Here is an 18876-nt window from a genome sequence, read left to right on the forward strand (position 1 = left end):
TCACTTAAGTCACATCAATTTGGCCATTTAATCTTTAACACTTGTAAGGTTGGCTGCCCTCAAAAAAACATGAGAAGTGATGAGATTGCCAGTTTGACTGATTGTTGTTTAAATACTTATTGTCTCATCACTCAAGTTTTGAGAGCTGCCAACCTTAAAAATGTTGATAGAGATGAAATATCCAGTTTGGTCTGACATACTTTTTATTTTTTTCTTTGTACTCTTACTTATTTCCCTAGCTGCATTCTTGTATGACTTGCACTTAAAGAGGAGCCTGTTGTGGCTCAAAACTGTTGTGGTTATTTTAGATTACAGAATGCCTTCAGAATGGGTTTTTCATTTGCTCTTTATTAAAATAATCACTATGGTGAACTCTTGTTACTTCAGGGACAACCTATCTAGATTGTGATGCAGCTATTGCAAGGGTAATAAGAAAAATAGCAACAATAGCGAGGATGAACTTTAAATTGAATGTTTAACTAAAGGTGCATAAGAATACCATTATTAAATTGAACAAAAATTTATGATATCTATATAAGACCTGTACTATTCTATATAGAAGAGACACAGGCACTTAAAAAGAAAAAAAAAAAAAAAAAGGACAGTGAATATGTGAAAACAAAATGCAAAATTCATGGGTGAGTGCAGTGGAAAAACCATATAACACATGTGGAAGCTGAGACAGTTGCATACAGGTATATCTTGCATAACGTCTGTAACTGGTTCCAAAACATGCGACTTGACTCAAATTGACCACCTTAAAAAACAACCTCCACCCCCTTACACCCCATGAGATCATTAATAGCATTGTCATGTAGAAATACATAAAAACTTTTGATAATCTGACCTTTTTGCAGTCTTTAATAAAATTAAATATTTTCCTTCGAACTACTGTAATGCAAACAATACTCAATACTATTCATCAAAATATTTCATAAGCAAACTGTAAACAACCAATAACAATATTAATAACATCACTGACTAACGTAAAATTTAGTAAACTGACACAAGTGACTTTTACTGAAAACAAAAGTATTTGAAAAAAGTATGGCAAGGTATAAGTATATCTGGAAGTAGCAAGATGAAGACCTTTAGGAAATTCCAGAAAATCGAGGAGGATGGGGGTGAACAAAGACCTAACTTAATGTGAGGTAGGTCTTAAGAGCTGTGAGCCTCCTGTAATGCTGTTAAAAGGGTTGACCACAAAATCTGACTATAGCAAGACTCATAATCAAACATTCTTAGGGTACTTTTATATATGGTACCGATAAGTGTTTTAAGATTTTGAAGGCTAAAATGTTTCTTCTTATTTGTAATATCTTTATTGTATAGATTTTAATCTTTGTTCTGTTTTTTTTGTTCTATTTGGAATGTTAAGTTCGTGTGGTATTTTTACAAATGTAACTGTGCAATAATATGTTTTTCTCTATTTCTTATATTTTCTAATGTGGTTTTTAATTTTCCACTAAGATGAAACAAAAACTGCTGCATAAGCCTACATCCAGTACAATCAAAATCTTAAAATACAGTGCCAGCTGTAGCTCTTTCCATTTGCACAAACTCAGACACTCTTCTCCAACAAAATTTTGGTTGAAAAATGGCTGAGCAGTTTTTACTGTCTGTCACTTAGTAATCTATTCAAGTTTTCCAATTCACTGGTAAGTCAACTTCAGAAAAGCTCATTTATATTAAAATTAGGGAAGTTGAACAAAACATTAAACAAAGTAGTTTTAAAACAAATGAACTGAAAACTACAATCAACATGATGTACCAGCCAAAGCCAGGCTACTTCAGTGCACTGACAGCTGAATGTGCACAGCACACCAACCAAAACAAGCCATCACCTCATGAAGCAGTGCAACCTTATTTTCATATTTATTTTTTCCAAATTTTACAAGTCAAAATTTGGTGAGTCTTTGAGGTCGGAGCAGCTTAGATGCCAGGAAATATGGTATATAGTACTGTATATAAATAGAACCATGACTGAAATCCAGCACACAATATTGGTTACTGAAATTTTCCAACACTATATTCCCATGTAAAGCCTCTAAGCTATATAGCACCTACTCACCAATTCCATAGGCTTTCATGCCTCATCATGATCTATTGCCAGGTACACCATGCTCCCTAAATTCTAGAGTAAGTTTCAGTAACAACTGTTCCATTTTTTACAATTGATGCTCCGAGCTTGGGATACCTAAATGATATAGAAAAAGCCTAACTGACAGGAAAAGTGAATCTTATAATTTTTACTCAGTTTTACTACTAACCTGCAATACCTAAGGACATTAAAAAATACTGTTCTTACTACCTATAAGAAGCAAAAAAATACTAAAAGGGCAAAACAAATGCCATTTCATTACAGTATAGATTCCTAATTATTTCTTGATGCCTCAATATTATGAAAGACATCACAAGTTAAAGAAAATCAACTAAAAAAATATGAAAGAAAATAAAACTTTTAATCCTTACCTTAGGCTGAGAATAATCTTGATAGAGGTCTGGCTGCTCTCCTGTATGTTTCAGTCTTGGACTCCCTCCATTACTCCGTAATGGACTACCATTTGATGCATGTCCATTTTCTTCTGGTGGTTGTGTTCCATACGTTCGCAAACCATTGTAGTTATAACTGGATTCTACGCCTGAAGGAGCGTCTCGTAATACCGATGGAACAAACTGGCATGCAACCTCAGTTGTAGTGATGTCACTATCATGGATCGAGTTGTTGTCACCACCTCCATTACCATTAGAAAATTCCTGAAAAAATTTCAGCATGAATTCCTGTTTTTGATAGAGCACAACATAGTTAGGAATTCTAACCCAATATTTTGGTTAAAAATATACTGGTAATGTGATTACTGTACTTAACACTTCATGTTTAGCTCACTACCAAACACAAACTTTCTAATACAAATACTTCTTATTATAAATATTTTTCAGAGGGCCATCAGCAATATAAAAAATTTATGGTATGCATTACATAAATACCATCCCAAGTGAAGACCACTTACAGTGAGCCTTGCTGCCACAACCTCTACACCATCCCCTTCCACAATCATGGGTTACAGAGTTCTCTTGCTTGAGGGTATACAGAAGGACGTTTTCTTATGCTTGATTATTCTTTACCACAACTAATTTATCTATTGTTATTTGTTGATAGTTTGTGAGGTAAAATATTATTTCATATATATTTGGTTCGCCACCTTTCTTCTTTGCTTTACACTTCTGTTTTCTCAGTGGCATTCTATTTTGTAATACTGTAGGTTGAGAGCCAAGTTTGTGGCCTTTTAGCCTTTTCCATAAAAATGCAAGCTCATTATGAGTATTAATAGTAAATGGAACTAAAACAGAAATAATCATCAAATTAAAAATTATTCCCCTTTACCAGCAAACAACTTCCAGAAATAAAATAAAAAAAACATGAAAGTCACTCACCTTGTACTCTACAGGACTGAAGTCTTTAAACCAATGAAATGCATTGTGGGTTATGAACACAAGGCAAGTTATACAAAACAGAATGATGCTATATATTGTTATATCCTTATTAAGACCCTGTCGTACAACGGAGAAGAACAGCAAACTCAGCTGTAAACATACAATGGACACAACCACAAAGTTAATGGCTGTTGTATGAATGTTTTTGTTTATTCTTGACGGTCCATATGCAAAGAAGATATTGTACTTATCAACTAGATGCTTCAGGACCATATACAGAGTACCTGAAACAAATAATAAAACAATCATTTCCTGAATCACTTGTTACATATGATAATTATAAAAAATACTAATAATGAAATATGGTAACATGCAGTGACCCTGATAATTTCCAAATACTGAATCCAAGGGTACCAACAAGTACTTTCTGTTACTCTAAGAAATACCTCCTTTATAGGGACACTGCCTGTGATGTGCATTGTGACAAATACTGAAGGATCATTACTGCATCCCTTTCCATAGCAGGTTCTGCTTAGTGTACTTGCAAGTCACATTCTAGACGATACTACAGGTTCTTTCCTCTGACCGTTTTGTCTCTCAGCTGCGCTGCTTTCTCTATTCTATCAATTATCTGTTCACTTTAGTATCCTCTTACTGTGCCATCCAATGCCTTTACTCCATCTTGCTTAAATGATCAACCCTACCTTTATATATGAGCAAGTCTTTCACATGAGCCATATGAGCCTAAAAGCATGACAGTTGGTTTGCTAAATTATTTTACAACATTTAAGAACTAGTATCCACAATGGTTTATTTGTACAGTAATACCATGCAAGATTCAAAGTTAGGCATTAAAATTATAGCTGGGAGCTTTTGAGAATATGCTTGTCCCCCTTCAGGCATTGCTGGTTGACAATGAAAGTGACACAAGTTCTTAAAGTACTCATCTGTATTTTAAATGTTTAACTTTACCCTTGTTTTAGATTAAAAACCACTCATGACATTCATCTATTCATTAACTATCGACAATATCGTAAACTATTTTTGCAATAATGATAATAATAATAATGGCTAAATTCTCATAATCCCAAACACTAGGCAAATCTTGAAGAAGTCTCCATGAGTGCTAAAGTAATAATAGGCTAAAAAAAATGTAAAACATTTCTGCAATATATGTGTCAAAATGACTGGAATTATTCTCCAATGCTTTTTTACCACCGTTGTCATTTATTTTTCATCCCAATCCTTTATTCTCTTAGCATCTCACCATCAACAATTCGTCAATTTTGTCTTGTTCAGTTTTTCATCATAACTTAAAAACAAACCCTTGTCTTGTAAAATTCCTTTTCATATGAATTTAATTACAGGCAGTCCCGGTTTACGACGGTCCGGCTTACGACGTTCCGAGGTTACGACGCTTTTCAAATATATTCATCAGAAATTATTTCCCGGTTTACGACGCATGTTCCGGGGTTACGACGTGTCGTACGCCGATCCGACGGAAGAAATATGGCTCCAAAACTGCAGAATAATCATAATTTGAAGTTTTTTTTAATGAAAAACTCAATAAAAATGCAGTTTACATCGTTTTCAATGCACCCAAAACATTAAAAGTAAGGTTTTCTTATGATTTTTGACGATTTTCGACGATTTTTCAGTTTACGACGATTTTCGGTTTACGACGCGGCGTAAAAACGGAACCCCCGTCATAAACCGGGGACTGCCTGTACTGTACTTCCAAAAGCACTACAGTATTATAGTTTACCTTGAAAAATTACACACTAATGTCTGTCAAAACATACTAAGGCAAGACATTAAAATTCACTTTTAGCTGAAAGATTACCTCCAATAAACACACACCACAAATGTGAAAAATATAGCAGGGAAACAAAAATTTATAACATAAAAAGCATAAAAAGCAAGACATTCATTTTCCCACAATAACAGAGAGAGAGAGAGAGAGAGAGAGAGAGAGAGAGAGAGAGAGAGAGAGAGAGAGAAAAAAATTATAGCTGACTTACCAAATGGAGTTATGAGAGGACATGATATTGAATAAATGATTGTCATGGCAAAAATAAGAAGCATCCACGCATACTGCACACCAAATGGAAACTCGTAAAGAATTGCTCGGCGAACACTGGCAGTTTCTGCCTCAGATCTATAGAAATGAAAAAAAAATATATATATTTACAAAGTTTTATATATAATATATATATATACACACACACACACACACATATATATATATATATATATATATATATATATATATATATATATATATATATATATATATATATATATATATATATATATATATATATATATATATATATATATATATATATATATATATATATATATATATTTTCACAGTAGATGCACGTGACTTCGTGTATAAGCAGATCCCACAGGAAAATGGCAGGCAGAAGTTCAGTACCAAGAGCTTTCACGTTTATAAACTCATTGTCTGGGCATAAATGAGAAACAGATAAAAAGAAGATTACAAAGTAAACAAAAAGAACAAGAATACCAGATGGTCGTTGTCAAAGGGTAATAAACAGAAAGATAATCTAGGATAATCTGGGATCGAGCTGTCACAAACTGGAACCACAGACCAAACAACAAGAGATACAGAAGTTTAGGCTTACAAAATCCAAAAACGTATAACCTTGAATACCAGATAGTTAATTGCCAGGGGGTAAAAAACAAAAGGTTAACCCACGGCAAATCCGGGATCACGCAGTCAAAAACTAAATCCACATATATACTTAACCATGGAGAAACGGAATCTTACCCATTCACACTGCAGAAACATGTATAAAAATGAATATTAATTTTGCATATATTTATCAACAACTTTTTTAATTATGAAGGCATTAAGTTTAAACAAACCAAGACTTAAATTTAGAACACTTTCATTATTTGACTTGATAAAACAAGATTCAATGATATTCCTTTTAACTGTGTCATTGCACTGGACTAAAGATCTTGCTTTACTACAGTTAATAGGATGATCTAAATCTCTCGTATGTACGAATAATGCATTCAATATTTGGCCAGTTCTCACAGAATATTGGTGTCGTTTGATTTGTTTTGAAAGTGATTTTCCAGTTTGTCCATAATATATTTTATCACACTTTTAACAAGGAATTTCATAGTTGCAGCCAGAAACATCTTTAGGAGAATTTTTTTATTACTAAATTTTTTATTACTAAACTTAACATTAAAATTACTGAAAACAACATTTATGTTGAAAAGCTTTACAATTCTAGGAATTTGTAAAAACCTTTCATCATGCAGTAGTTTGAGAATATTATGCTTGCTGAATTCAAGTTTGTTATTAGTTATATAAAATGTTTTCCTGGCTCTTTTCCATGCTACATCTACAAAGGTCCTTGGGTATTGAAGTTTCAAAGCAATATCATAAATAGTTTTGATCTCAGCATTAATGAACTGCGGGCTACAACCATGTAAAATCCTTAAGAACATTCCAGAAAAGACAGAGAATTTAACATTTTGATGGTGACTGGAATAATAAAGAACAAAAGAGACAATGTTAGTTGATTTTCGAAAGGCTGAAAAGGTGAAATTTCTATCATGTCTGTGGACACTTACATCAAGAAAATTCAAATTACAATTTCTTTCTTCCTCTACGGTAAATTTTATAGAAAGGACTAAAAGGATTTTGACAAAGGAAAATCTATTTCTGGAGAGGGGCCCGTGTCACCCGTGAAATAGTCCATTCAGCACTTATTTCTAGGTAATTCCGTTGCTAGATACCAGAGAAAGCTAAATGAAATGCTGGAGTTACTACCCCAGAGCGAGCTCCACTAGATGGAGTCGTGTATGGAAAAGGGTGAACTACAAAACACGGAACCTTATCCTATAGAGATTCCCAATGTCAAAAGTCCCAACTAGAGAGGTGCCGATACAAGCCCATGCACTACTCATGGACTGCATACAAGGCAACACTAGCTAATGATTCCATGTTAGCACCCACCTCACTAGAATGAAGTTTATCAAGGGAGGAGAGAATGAAAAACAGGGTGGGTCACCGGGTGACACGGGCCCCTCTCCAGAAATAGATTTTTCCTTTGTCAAAATCCTTTTCTGGATCAGTCCCGTGTCACCCGTGAAATAATAACAGAGAAATAAACATCATTCTTATGCTATTAAAGACTTAAATAGAAACGTTGAAAACTAGGAGAATTCTACCCTGAACATAAGTAAGGTCCTCTAAGTTCATGTAATGAAAATAATGTAAGTGGTCACCGTCTAAGATCATGAGCTTAGAACAGCACCTGAATAGGCTTGTATTAAGAAAATACTTCCTGCCTAATAGCAGACCCAATGACAGTGCCCCCTTTTTTTAAAGGAGAGGACCTGACAAAATTGCGAGGTCCTGTCTAAAAGCCTGCAAGGAGAAAACTGGACACAGAAACAGACCTTGTAAAAGGGGGAGTACTTTCCAAGGTGACCACCGAAAATGAGGACCTTCAATTGTAGATAGAAAGTTAGGGTGAGGAATTCACAACACTACCCTGATGAGGGGAAACCAAACTGATTGGTTCCGCCAGACAAACCAAACTGATTGGTTCCATGCTAGACAGGGCAGACAGTACAGGAAAACTAACACTAGAAGCTAAGCTGATTAAAATTTTTGGGACTTCCTTAACAAGGAAAGATAAGAACAAGATGATTGTTGGTTACCGAAGCTAACTCCGATACATTACTCAAAGACCAGGAAACCAAATGTGGGCCCGGAGTACTGTTCTTAGACGAACACAGACCTTAGGGATGAAAGTTAAGGGCCTGTGAGTCTGGTTCCAACAAAACACTTTCCTCGAGGCCAATGCGGCCGCATCAGTACTGTAGCTTCAAAACTATGTGAAGAGTGCTAGTTACTTAACTGCAGAACCATACTGCAGTAGAGTAGGATCCTTAACTGATTTCAGGAAAACAGTAATAACAGGACCAATATCAGTTTCCTCCTAAACTGTAAGATTCACAAAGACCACAAAGCCAGGACATCAGAGTTTGAGGGGCTGACACAGGCTGAGTTTATACCAGACGGGACAGCTTGATAGTTTGTGGCTGAATTGGGTTGCAAACAGACATACTTCCAGGCCCAGGAAAAGGTCACAAGACTACCTGAATGACGCTCCGCCTTAAGGACTATTCCGACACCAGGGGAGGCCCTGGATAGGGGAAAAAGCAGTGACCTTTTGGACCCCTACGAGAAGGGTGGTAGACAGAGGCACCTGCGTCTGTTGGTTATGGAGAAGAATGAACCATAACCTGAACGAAAGCAATTCGAGTCCAAAACCACTTGTTTACGCAAAACACTATTGCTGTTTTGTTCAGAACCAGCCTAAAAGGAAACCTCTTGGGGGGAAGAAGTTTCCAAGGACAGGAAGACTGTCACCGCCCTCCAAAGCGTTGATATGGAACTGCCGGAACGTGACCGACTAAGTACCATGTACTTCATTGGGCCAAAAAATATCCACCTCACCCGCCCAGAGAGGTGACGGTGTGGAATACTGAGGCCGGAGGGGAAAGCTGGAGAGGAACTGACTTCGTAAGCACTTGACAGTTGTGCAAGGCCGAGGCCACTATTCAAGCAGGAGGAATCAAGGAGACACGTCCCTGACTCCACCATACCCTGAACATAAACTCCAGCTTTGACTTCAGAAGGAGAACCGTCACTGAAGCAAACTGGAGAAAACCCAGGACCTTTTCTTGGGCACGGGAGAGGTATGCTTGAGATGATGAAATGATAAGATGCCCTTGCTATCTCTTTCCACTTCCACTGGATTCATAACTACGGAAGGCTACCCTCCTGAATCAGGTGGGATTCCTTCCTGGTTACTTAGAAGCCCAAAGACTCTAGAAACCGATTATAATGACCGGCGCTCTCAGGCAATTCCCGACGCTGGGTGCCCAAATGAGCCAGGCAACTAGATATGCAGCTAGCATAGCCTCCTAATACCGGAGCTGTTGAACTACGGTACTGTTCAAACTGGCAAAGACTCTGGAGCCGCATTGAGGAGGGCATGAACCTGAAGGGGTACGCCTGCTCCCCGAGTCTGAATCCCAAGAAGGGATAGGACCTTTCTGCAACCAAGATGTGAAAGGAAGCGTCGGAAAGGTCTATAGAGGTGGTTACGGCTCCACGGCGCAGTAGGATCCGGAACCCACAAGACTGTAAGCAACCGAGACTTGCCGCATGAATAAGGAAAACAAACGGGACACGCCTGGAAAAATTTTCCAGTGGAAGGGAACTTCCTTGGCAGACTGAAAAAGCCTGACAGGCCATTTCGCAAAGACCCCAGAACTCTGGCCGGAGGCTGATTGAACCTGATTGGGGGACAACAGTCCAGCTCCACCCGGGCCCTGATAACTATACTCTGGGCCCAGGAACTGAAGTTCCAGTGGCCCCGAAATGGTACAGCCTCCCACCCATATGAGAAATACTACAGGGAGGAGGCTTGATTGCCTCCGTGAAGCGAATGCCTTCCCAATTTCTCGGAGAGGAGTAGGATGCATCCCTGTTCCTATGATAACCCGAGGGTCAGAGCCTCTGGCCAAATGTCTAGTGAAAATTCTTTCCTTAGGTTTTCGTATGAAGCAAAGAAAACTCCGGCAGGCACGTGGGGAGGCAGAGACACACGGGCGTTACAAAGGGGCTGATGTGTTGGCTGAACCCGCACACATCGAGGTGGAGGCTGGGAGTGAGCTGACGGCTGTCTAGGGGCAGAGACCTGAAGAGCCTGCACCACCGCCTGAGCAGGGGGCTCTTGAACTACATGAACTTCTTGCCGGACTTGGGACAGGTCCTGCAAGATCAGACCGTTTCTGCTCGTGAGGGTAGACACCCATGAGAACGGAGGCTCTGGGTAACAATAGTAGCCCCAGACGGGCCGTAACAACGCCCACCTGGGGAAAAAGATTAATTCTCCAGGTGAAACTGTTCATAAGATTTTTTTCAGCTCAAGGCGGAACGGGCAAGCCTGACTTACACCCTGTTTCAGCTTCCGAAAATTGACTCGAAGCTTAGGGGCTGTACGCTGAATAAATTAGGAAGGCGTAGTCCAGGTTAGAAGATTCACTGTGAATGTATCTGTGAAATCTGTCTCCTGGAAATGCCTCAGCGATACATTTTCAAAACAAGCCTGTTGATAACAGGGCTCTCAAAGAGAAACACGGTAAGACCCACAGCTGGCGTGAACTTGGAATTCTCCGCCTGCCACTCCGTTAGAGTCCTCAGGGAGACGATGTGTCCAGCCCTAGCTGAGGGCTCACTTATGGATCCTGCCAGACAGATGCCATGCTCGTTCTGACAGTCTGGTAAAACCCGGATAAGAGGATACCAGACCGGAAGGAAGAAATGCCCTTCCACCAACCTCCGTGTGCCCACACCCCGACAGGAGGGTGCCTTCATGCTGGGAAGCATAAAGGAAGGCACCAAGATTCCCCCAGACTGGAGGGGAAAAGAGGTGGAGATGTCCGGAACGATAGAATTCCGGAACGGAGCAGGACTTAACAGGTGATCCATTGACAATGAGTCTTGAGATTAATCTCTTGGGATTTAAGCTCCTGGGAAAGGGAAGGCATGGACCATGACGTAGATAGTTAGTTTAATAGGTTGACAATGACCCTCATAACGAGCTCCTATAAGGAGACCCGTAAAAGAGTTTTCAACAAAGGAAGGAGGGGGTAACCGCCTTGCTCTGCTTGGGCCGTGTCCTTTCAGAAGACGAGGCCAAACTCGTGATGGCACCGGATTAGAAATCCGAGACGTCCTTGAGGGGCCCCGGAGCGGGTCTTCTTGGTTTAGAAAAGTTTTTTTTTTTTTTTTTTTTTTTTTTTTACTGACTTCACCTTAGGGACGGTGGACCAGGAACCGTCGAAAAGGATGAGAAGGTAACGAATCCCTAAAGGAAAAGTTTGCCTCACCTAATTCCGAGCTAAGCGGAAAAGGTTTGTCTCAATTATTCCCACCTACTTATCGCCCCGGACGATGTTCACAGGTCCGAGAACGAGACAGAAGGCATAACGTCTTCAGAAAACTCTCCGTAAACAATTAACTTGAAGCGAAGAGTTACGAGACTTTTGCGCGGGCCTCCAGGAGGGGGAAAATAGGACCCCAGACACCGGAGGAACAACTATCAATAAGTTATATAAGACGGAGTTTGGCGAAGAAAACCGATAGGTGTGGTATATGAAACCTACCAATTTACGAGAATCTCGCCCGGAAACGAGTTTGAGGAGAAATCGATAGGCGTATATGAAACCTATCGATCCACCGAGAATCTCGCCCGGAGAGAGCCCAAACACCGAAAGATTAACTATTAATAAGCCACAAGATGCGGAGAACCGATAGGTTTATATGAAACCTACCAATTAACGAGAATCCCGCCCGAGACGGAGTTCGAAAGAGCGACTATTAATAAGCCACATGAGGCGGAGCTTGGCGGAGGTAAAACCGACAGGTAAATATGAAACCCACGGATTCATCAGGTAGCCTGCTCGGAGAGCATAGCGTACAACGCAATCTGCCGGGTGCCAAACGACTAATAATAAGCCAAAGGAGGCGGCGTTTGGCGGCGATAAAACCGACTGGTGTAAATAAAACCTACGGATTCATCAAGTAGCCTGCTCGGAGAGAGCATAGCGTACTTTAACAACCTTCCGAGTCAAGAATAAGTCACATGAGGCGGAGTTTGGCAGACGAAACCGACAGGTATATATAAAACCTACGGGTTCATCAAGAAGCCTGCTCGAGGAGAGCATAGCGTACTTCATAACCTTCCGTGCCAAACTATAAATCCAAAACAGACTGCGCATGGAATGGGAGCTATGACTTCCGTGACCGCTGGTTTGTTGCAGGATAGCGGAGCATTCCTGCACTTGACAAAACCAGCCGAAAACGTATGAGAAAAGGGCATGCTGGAACGGACGCCGGAGCAGAGTACCGTAGCAGCCATAGCCTAGTCAGACCAGGACAAAACTCATAGACATAAAAACAGAGTCAACGGAACATTCCGAAGCGATCATGTTTGAACAAAATGTGGAAGGTTATGAACTGTTCGAAGTGGGCGCACTCGAGCCAAGAGAGGAAAACCCGAGGGAGGAGGATATCCTGAACGAAGTGATAGTGGTGGGGGGGAATAAACGCGACCGCTAAACACTAAAACCGCCGTAGCAGTAAGCAAGGAGAGCGCCCAACAAGATAACGAAACACCGAACAGGTAGTAGCAAAAAGGAGGGGGAACGCCGAAAAGTAAATAAAGCAGAAGACAGTTAGGTGGAGAACGCTAACTGGCCTCGTATGAGATCCCAACAGTGAGGTGCGAACATGTAGGAAGCACCACGAAGGGAAATAGTCGACGTAAAAGGAAGGGGGAAGGATAGGCCAGGAGGTTGGTAACCCAAAGCAGCGACCAGGGTGGGACAGCACTCCCGGGCGCCCAGAGATTCTCATAGATCCCCTCGCTATGTAAGCTGTGTTGCCACGACAAGAGCGAGAGAGAAAAGAGAGGAAGGGCAAAACCTCTCTGGCCAGGAGAGCAATGAAAGATAAAGGAGTGTGAACAGGAGTGGGAGAGCACTCCTGGTCACCTCCAGGTCCAGGTGGAGTGCCAACTCAGACACACACTCAATCAAGGACAATCAATCAATGCAGAGGGAGGGGATGTAGGCTACAACATAAAATAAGGATAATTGCTCTCAAGCCTTGGAAAGTTAACAAACTTTGAAAACAAACCAAGGGGAGAGAGAGAGCAAAGGATAAAAGGAGAGAAGGGGGACTCTCAAACCACAAAATAACATATATAGTCGGTAAAAGAAATGTGAACAGGAGTGGGGAGAGCACTCCCGGTCACCATTGGTAACAACCCAAAGAAGGATTGAACTAGGATAGGCTACAGGAGTAAACCCTCGCTATTCCAGCTTAACTAATTAGGAACATTAGCCTAAGTGAAAAGTCAAACAGGAGAGGGTGGACGTAGGTAATATATCCAAGCCAAAACCAAACAAAGGGAAGCACCAGACATAAAACACACATGTACAGAATGAGATCACCGACATGAAACTCATACGTCACAGATCGAGATCGTCCCCTAATTTTTTTCCCCAAAGGAAAAAGTGTTACAGCCAACCCCTAGGCTAACCTAACTGAGGCGATGTAAAGGAAGGAAGCCTAGGAGAGGGATAAAGCTAACCAATAACTCAAAAAAAAAAAAAATCATAATAAAACAAAAATTGTCTATAAGGTACATGTAGGAGGATAGGCAGGCCCAACACAACATGGACGTGAAGGGACATGACCGACCTCCAGTTAAATGAAAGTATCCCAAAAACAAAATTCAAAAGCATCCAAGCACAAGGTCAAAAATTAAATGTAACAATGAAAATGATATTTTAATGATAAAATAAGGTTTGTTCATACTTACCTGGCAGATATATATAGCTGTATTCTCCGAAGGTCCGACAGAATTTCAAATTTTAGGGCCACGAGTGGAACCGGTCAGGTGGTTAAACCATTCCCGCACTGGACCAGCGGGTATCAGAACCATTCATTTCTATTCAGATTTTCATAGTGCCGTTGTCTCCTGAGGGGAGGAGGTGGCCACTTGAATATATATCTACCAGGTAAGTATGAACAAACCTTATTTTATCATTAAAATATCATTTTGTTCATGAAACTTACCTGTCAAATATATATATACACTGAATCAGGACCTGGAGTGGGCAGAACAGCATAGGATTGAGAAACAAAACAATGTAGATGATTACACATCTTGGTTCCTTACCTTTTAGCATAGCTGACTTGAGATTACTGTCACCCAAGTCTCGTCTGCTTTACTGGAGTTTCAACATTAGAACTAAATGGTTGAGAGTTCCAGATGATCTGTCAACGGGGACATGACCACTTGTGACCAGATCATAGCCCTCAAGAAGGAAGCAAAGAGACAAAAATAACCACCTGGCCTGAAAACATCGTGGACTAGTTAAAAACTATGGAAAGGGAAGACTGCCTCCCAGTCTACCCCACAACCATAAAAACACAACCAAAAATTAAAAAAACTATTCTAACCATACATTACAGGATAGGATAGGTACTGCCTCCTTTCTCCAAGATCAATCCAGCCAAACGTAAGGTCCCAATGAACAGCAAGACTCATACACTGTTCTTACGTCCTTTAGGTAATGAGCCCAGGCTTTACAGAATGACTTCTCCAATAGGTGGCATTCATAATATCTGATTTCAGAGCCACGTTCTTTTGAAAGGCTACTGACGTTGCAACAATCCAGAACCTCATGCGCTTTAACTTTCAAAAGTTCATCACTCTCCTGACAACTTTTATGCGCTTCTTGAATGGTGGACCTCAAGAAGAAAATGCCAGCGCATTTTTTGACATGGGGACGCCAGGTCTTCTCACCGAGCACCATAACCTATCCGCAAGACCTTGACTCTTTCGTTTTGTCCAAGTAGAACTTTAGAGCCCGAACAGGGCATAGCAATCTTTCTGGTTTCCTGACCCAGAATACCCGCCAAACCTTTCAATTCAATGGACTTGGGCCAGGGGTGAGATCTGGTTCTCATTCTTGGCAAGAAACGATGGTTGAAGAGAGCACACCGCATCGTATCATGGATTTAAAACCAATTAACTTTAGATATTGCATGAATCTCACTGATTCTCTTTGCAGTAGCGAGCAACTAAAATAACGTCTTCTTTGTTACGTCCATGCGAAGCAGCATGAAGGGGTTCAAAGGGCTTTGCATCAGGAACTTAAGAACTCGTCCAAATTCCAAGGATAGAACCAAATACTGATGCACCTTAGTCGTCTCGAACGACCTAATGAGGTCATGCAGGTCCGTATTGTTGGCGATATCTATTCCTCTGTGCGAAAGACCGCCGACAACATACTCTTATATCCCTTAATAGTGGAGACTGCCTGCTTGGAACTTCCCTAAGAAAAAGAAGGAAGTCTGCAATCTGGCTCACAGTGGTGAGGAAGGAAATCCTCTTTTACACCACTGACAGAACTGTGTGCACTTCGACTGGTAAACCGTATCAAGATGTTCTCCATGGCTCGCGAATCGCTCTTGCCACCTGCTTCAAAAACCTCGCTCGCCAGCATTTCACGATAGTCTGAAACGAGTCAGACCGAGAAGCGGAGAGGTTTTGATTTCATCGTTCGCCAAGTGGGGCTGTCTGGGTAGATCTGGGCGAAGAAAACACCCTCGGAAAGTCTACCAGATGTGACATACCTCGGGAACCACTCCTTGATAAAGGCCAATACGGAGCTTATCAGAGTCATCCTTGTGTCACAACCATTAACTTCCCTGACCACTTCTCCCAGGATCTTGAAGGGAGGGATTTTTTATAGTGTCCAGAGACCAGTCCCAAAGAAGAACAGCCTGTTGATACTGCTCCTGGATCCAGGACAGGGAGAGCAGTAGAAGCGGAAGCCTGTTGTTCTTCGATGTTGCAAACAGGTCTCATATAAACCCCAGAAACCCCACAGTTTTGACACCTCCTGGTTCAGAGTCCACTCTGTCGGGAGCAGTTGATGACCATCTTTGCAGGTCCGCTCTCACGTTCTGAACGCCTGCTACAAACCTCGCTCAGGATCATAACGTTCCTGGAACTCGCCCACAACAGGATCTCTTTCGCAAGACGAACAGGGAACGAGAATGAGTGCCTCCTGCTTTTCAGGTAAGCTAGAGCTGTGGTATTGTCAGTGCTTTACCTGGACTGTCGCGACGGACATTTGATCTTGAAGAATCGAAGGGCTGAAAGAATCGCCCCTAATTCTTTCATATTGATATGCCAGGTCACCTGTTTCTCCAGGTGCCTGACACTTCTTCTTCCCCAATGTTGCTCCCCACCCGACATTGGCGTGTGAACAACACTAGGTCGGGGTTGGAAGGCTGAGGGGGCCTTCTGAAAGCTTGAGGATCCAACCACCACCTGAGATGCTCCTTCACCTCGAGGAAAGTTTGAGAGACAACTTTAAGATTTTCCTTGTCTTCCCAGTTGTCTTGCAGGAAGAACTGAAGAGGCCTGAGATGTAGTCTCCTAGGGAAACAAACTTTTCCAGTGAGAAATGGTCCCCAGCAGACTCATCCACTCCCTCACCTAACATGTTTCTTTCCCTAGGAAGGCTAGGACTTTTCCGACTAAACTAGCTGGTGGCGTTCATTTGGACGGAAATAACCCGAAAAACCACTTAAGGTCCATCTGAATCCCCAGATACACGATGGACTGTGTTGAGATCAGGTGTGACTTTTAAGTTGACCAGCAGGCCTAGTTCTTTTCTTCAAAGCCTTGTAGATCCTCCAGACACCTCTCCCCTTTTTCCTTTCGAATCAGCCTGTCGTCCAAGCAGAGCGACACGTACGCCTGTCAGATGCAGCCACCTTGCTACATTCCTCATGATGACGGTGAAAAATCATGGGAGCTGTGGACAGGCCAAAGCAAAGAGCACCAATTGATACATCTTTCCCTCAAGAGCCAACCTCAGGAACTTCCCTTGACTGAGGATGTATCAATCAGTGGAAGTCGGCGTCCTGAAGGTCGAGGATACCATCCAATCCTGGTCTTAAGGCTCCTAGAACAGACTGAGCCGTCTCCATCTTGAAAGTTTCTTTCACGCTTTGATAGTTCAGGCTGTTGACATCCAGCACAGGTCTCAACTTCCCGACTGTTTGGGACCAGGAACAGCCTGTTGTAGAAGCCGGGAATTCAGGTCTAAGACCTGTTCTACTGCTCTTGACGAGCATTTGCCGCAGCAGGTCCTACTCCAGGATCTCTTGTTTCTCTGGACCGTGTCTGACGGAGAGAGAGAGTCAAGGGGCTATAAAGGCTTGAGGAGGGGAGAAAGGAAAGGGATCTTGTATCCTTTCTCTAAAACCGAAAGGACCAACTGTCTGCCCTTCTCACTTTCCAGGCCTCGAAAACGCAAAAGCCTGGCACCCACCGGTATCTGGAGGAGAATCGCATCACTTCTTGCCCCTACCTCTAGCAAGGGCTTTCCTCTCGAGTAGTTCTTTCCTCGGGAAGAAGGCTTTGAAGATGATCCAGCACGAAACTCTTCTTCATCTTGGGTGACTGCTGTGGGTTGGCGTCCGGTCACGGGAACATTTTAGGAAATGACTGAGCCAACAGGTCCTGTGGTCTTCTCTTGCAAGCTTGCAGCGATGTCCTTTACCATCGAAGCCGGGAAAGATGACTAGAAAGGAGCAAACAACAGTTCTCCTTTCTGTGCCAAGGAGACGGACCGTGTAAACCGCAGAAGAGTGACCTCTTCTTGAGCACTCCAGTCGCAACCTCCCTTCAATTCAGAACCATCTCGGACCGCCTTGTCCATGCAAGACAAGATGCTCAAAAGGTCCGACAAGGAGATCAGTTATGACTCATGCGACTTAAGGTCCAAAGCTCCAAGGCACCAGTCAAGCAGTTGAAAACTTCTAAGCGTCTTGAAAAGGCCCTTCAAAGATGGTCCATCTCCGTTTTAAGAGTCCAGGGAACCTTGGTCGTCGACAGATGAGACCTCCTACTCGAATCAACGAGAGAGGCTCAATCTCCCTAGATGAGGAAGGAAGACGTAAGCCTAAGTCTTCTCCGTCTCATTTCACATGTCCGACTGCCGAGAGTCTTGAAGGGGAAGGGCACAGAAGACTTTCCTTGAGCTTTGCGGAGTCCATCCACAAATGGACTTTCTTGAAGGCCCGCTTAGTGGAAAGCGATTTAGTCATCTTCAGAAATCCCGGGCTTTCCTGAGAAATTAGTGAAGTCAGTTGAGAAGGAGGAGAGAGAGTACTGCCGGCAGAAACTTGTTCGGGAAACAATTCCTTCAAAAGCTTGACGAGAATCTGCAGTCCGGCAGCGGCAGACTGATCATAATCTCATCTTCAGACTCCGAGACCTTGAGTCTATCTCCAACCGAGGCGGAAGAGCAGAGAAAGTTGGAGAGGAAACACGCCTGCAATACAACCTCTGCTTGGAAGAGGAACTGGCGTGCAAAGCAACAGGAGAACCAGGAACCACACGAGAGGCGACAGCATCACGCGTCATACACGGGCGTCTTGAAGGGAGTCAAAAAACGTCTGGGGCGTCATCTGGCAGCATGGCGAGCTTCTTGAGCGTCAATCGGCGTCGTCTGGCAGCATAAATCGTCTGGATGCGTCCGCAGGCAATCACGTACTGGCAGCATGACGAATAACAAGGGCGTGACGGCGTCATCAACAAAATTGAACGTGGCGTCTAGAGCGAGAAGGAGGGGCGTCCTGGGGTGACGTCAAAGGCGGTCCTCCTCAACACCCTCCGGGGGCGAGAGTCTAGGGTTCCTTCCACGACGAGCAGGCGAGAAGCAGGCGATGCTCCGAGGAGCAGGAGAAGGAGAACGCCTAGATCTCTTCACTGGAAG

At 42.2% G+C, this 18876-nt stretch overlaps 1 protein-coding gene across 9 annotated transcripts in view; it reads right to left on the minus strand.

Annotated features, from left to right (window-relative positions):
- Tmem63 (transmembrane protein 63) overlaps positions 1-18876 on the minus strand; it is a 95636-nt gene that overhangs the window by 18548 nt on the left and 58212 nt on the right. For all 9 annotated transcript variants that reach the window (XM_067105016.1, XM_067105012.1, XM_067105015.1 and 6 more), the window contains 3 exons: positions 5457-5593; positions 3436-3719; positions 2473-2757 (listed from right to left, as the gene is read on the minus strand). In XM_067105016.1, coding sequence (XP_066961117.1) covers positions 2473-2757; positions 3436-3719; positions 5457-5593 — 706 coding nt within the window. The remainder of the gene's footprint in view (positions 1-2472; positions 2758-3435; positions 3720-5456; positions 5594-18876) is intronic.

This window comes from Macrobrachium rosenbergii, chromosome 6 (assembly GCF_040412425.1).
Source record: "Macrobrachium rosenbergii isolate ZJJX-2024 chromosome 6, ASM4041242v1, whole genome shotgun sequence".
Lineage (NCBI taxonomy): Eukaryota > Metazoa > Arthropoda > Malacostraca > Decapoda > Palaemonidae > Macrobrachium > Macrobrachium rosenbergii.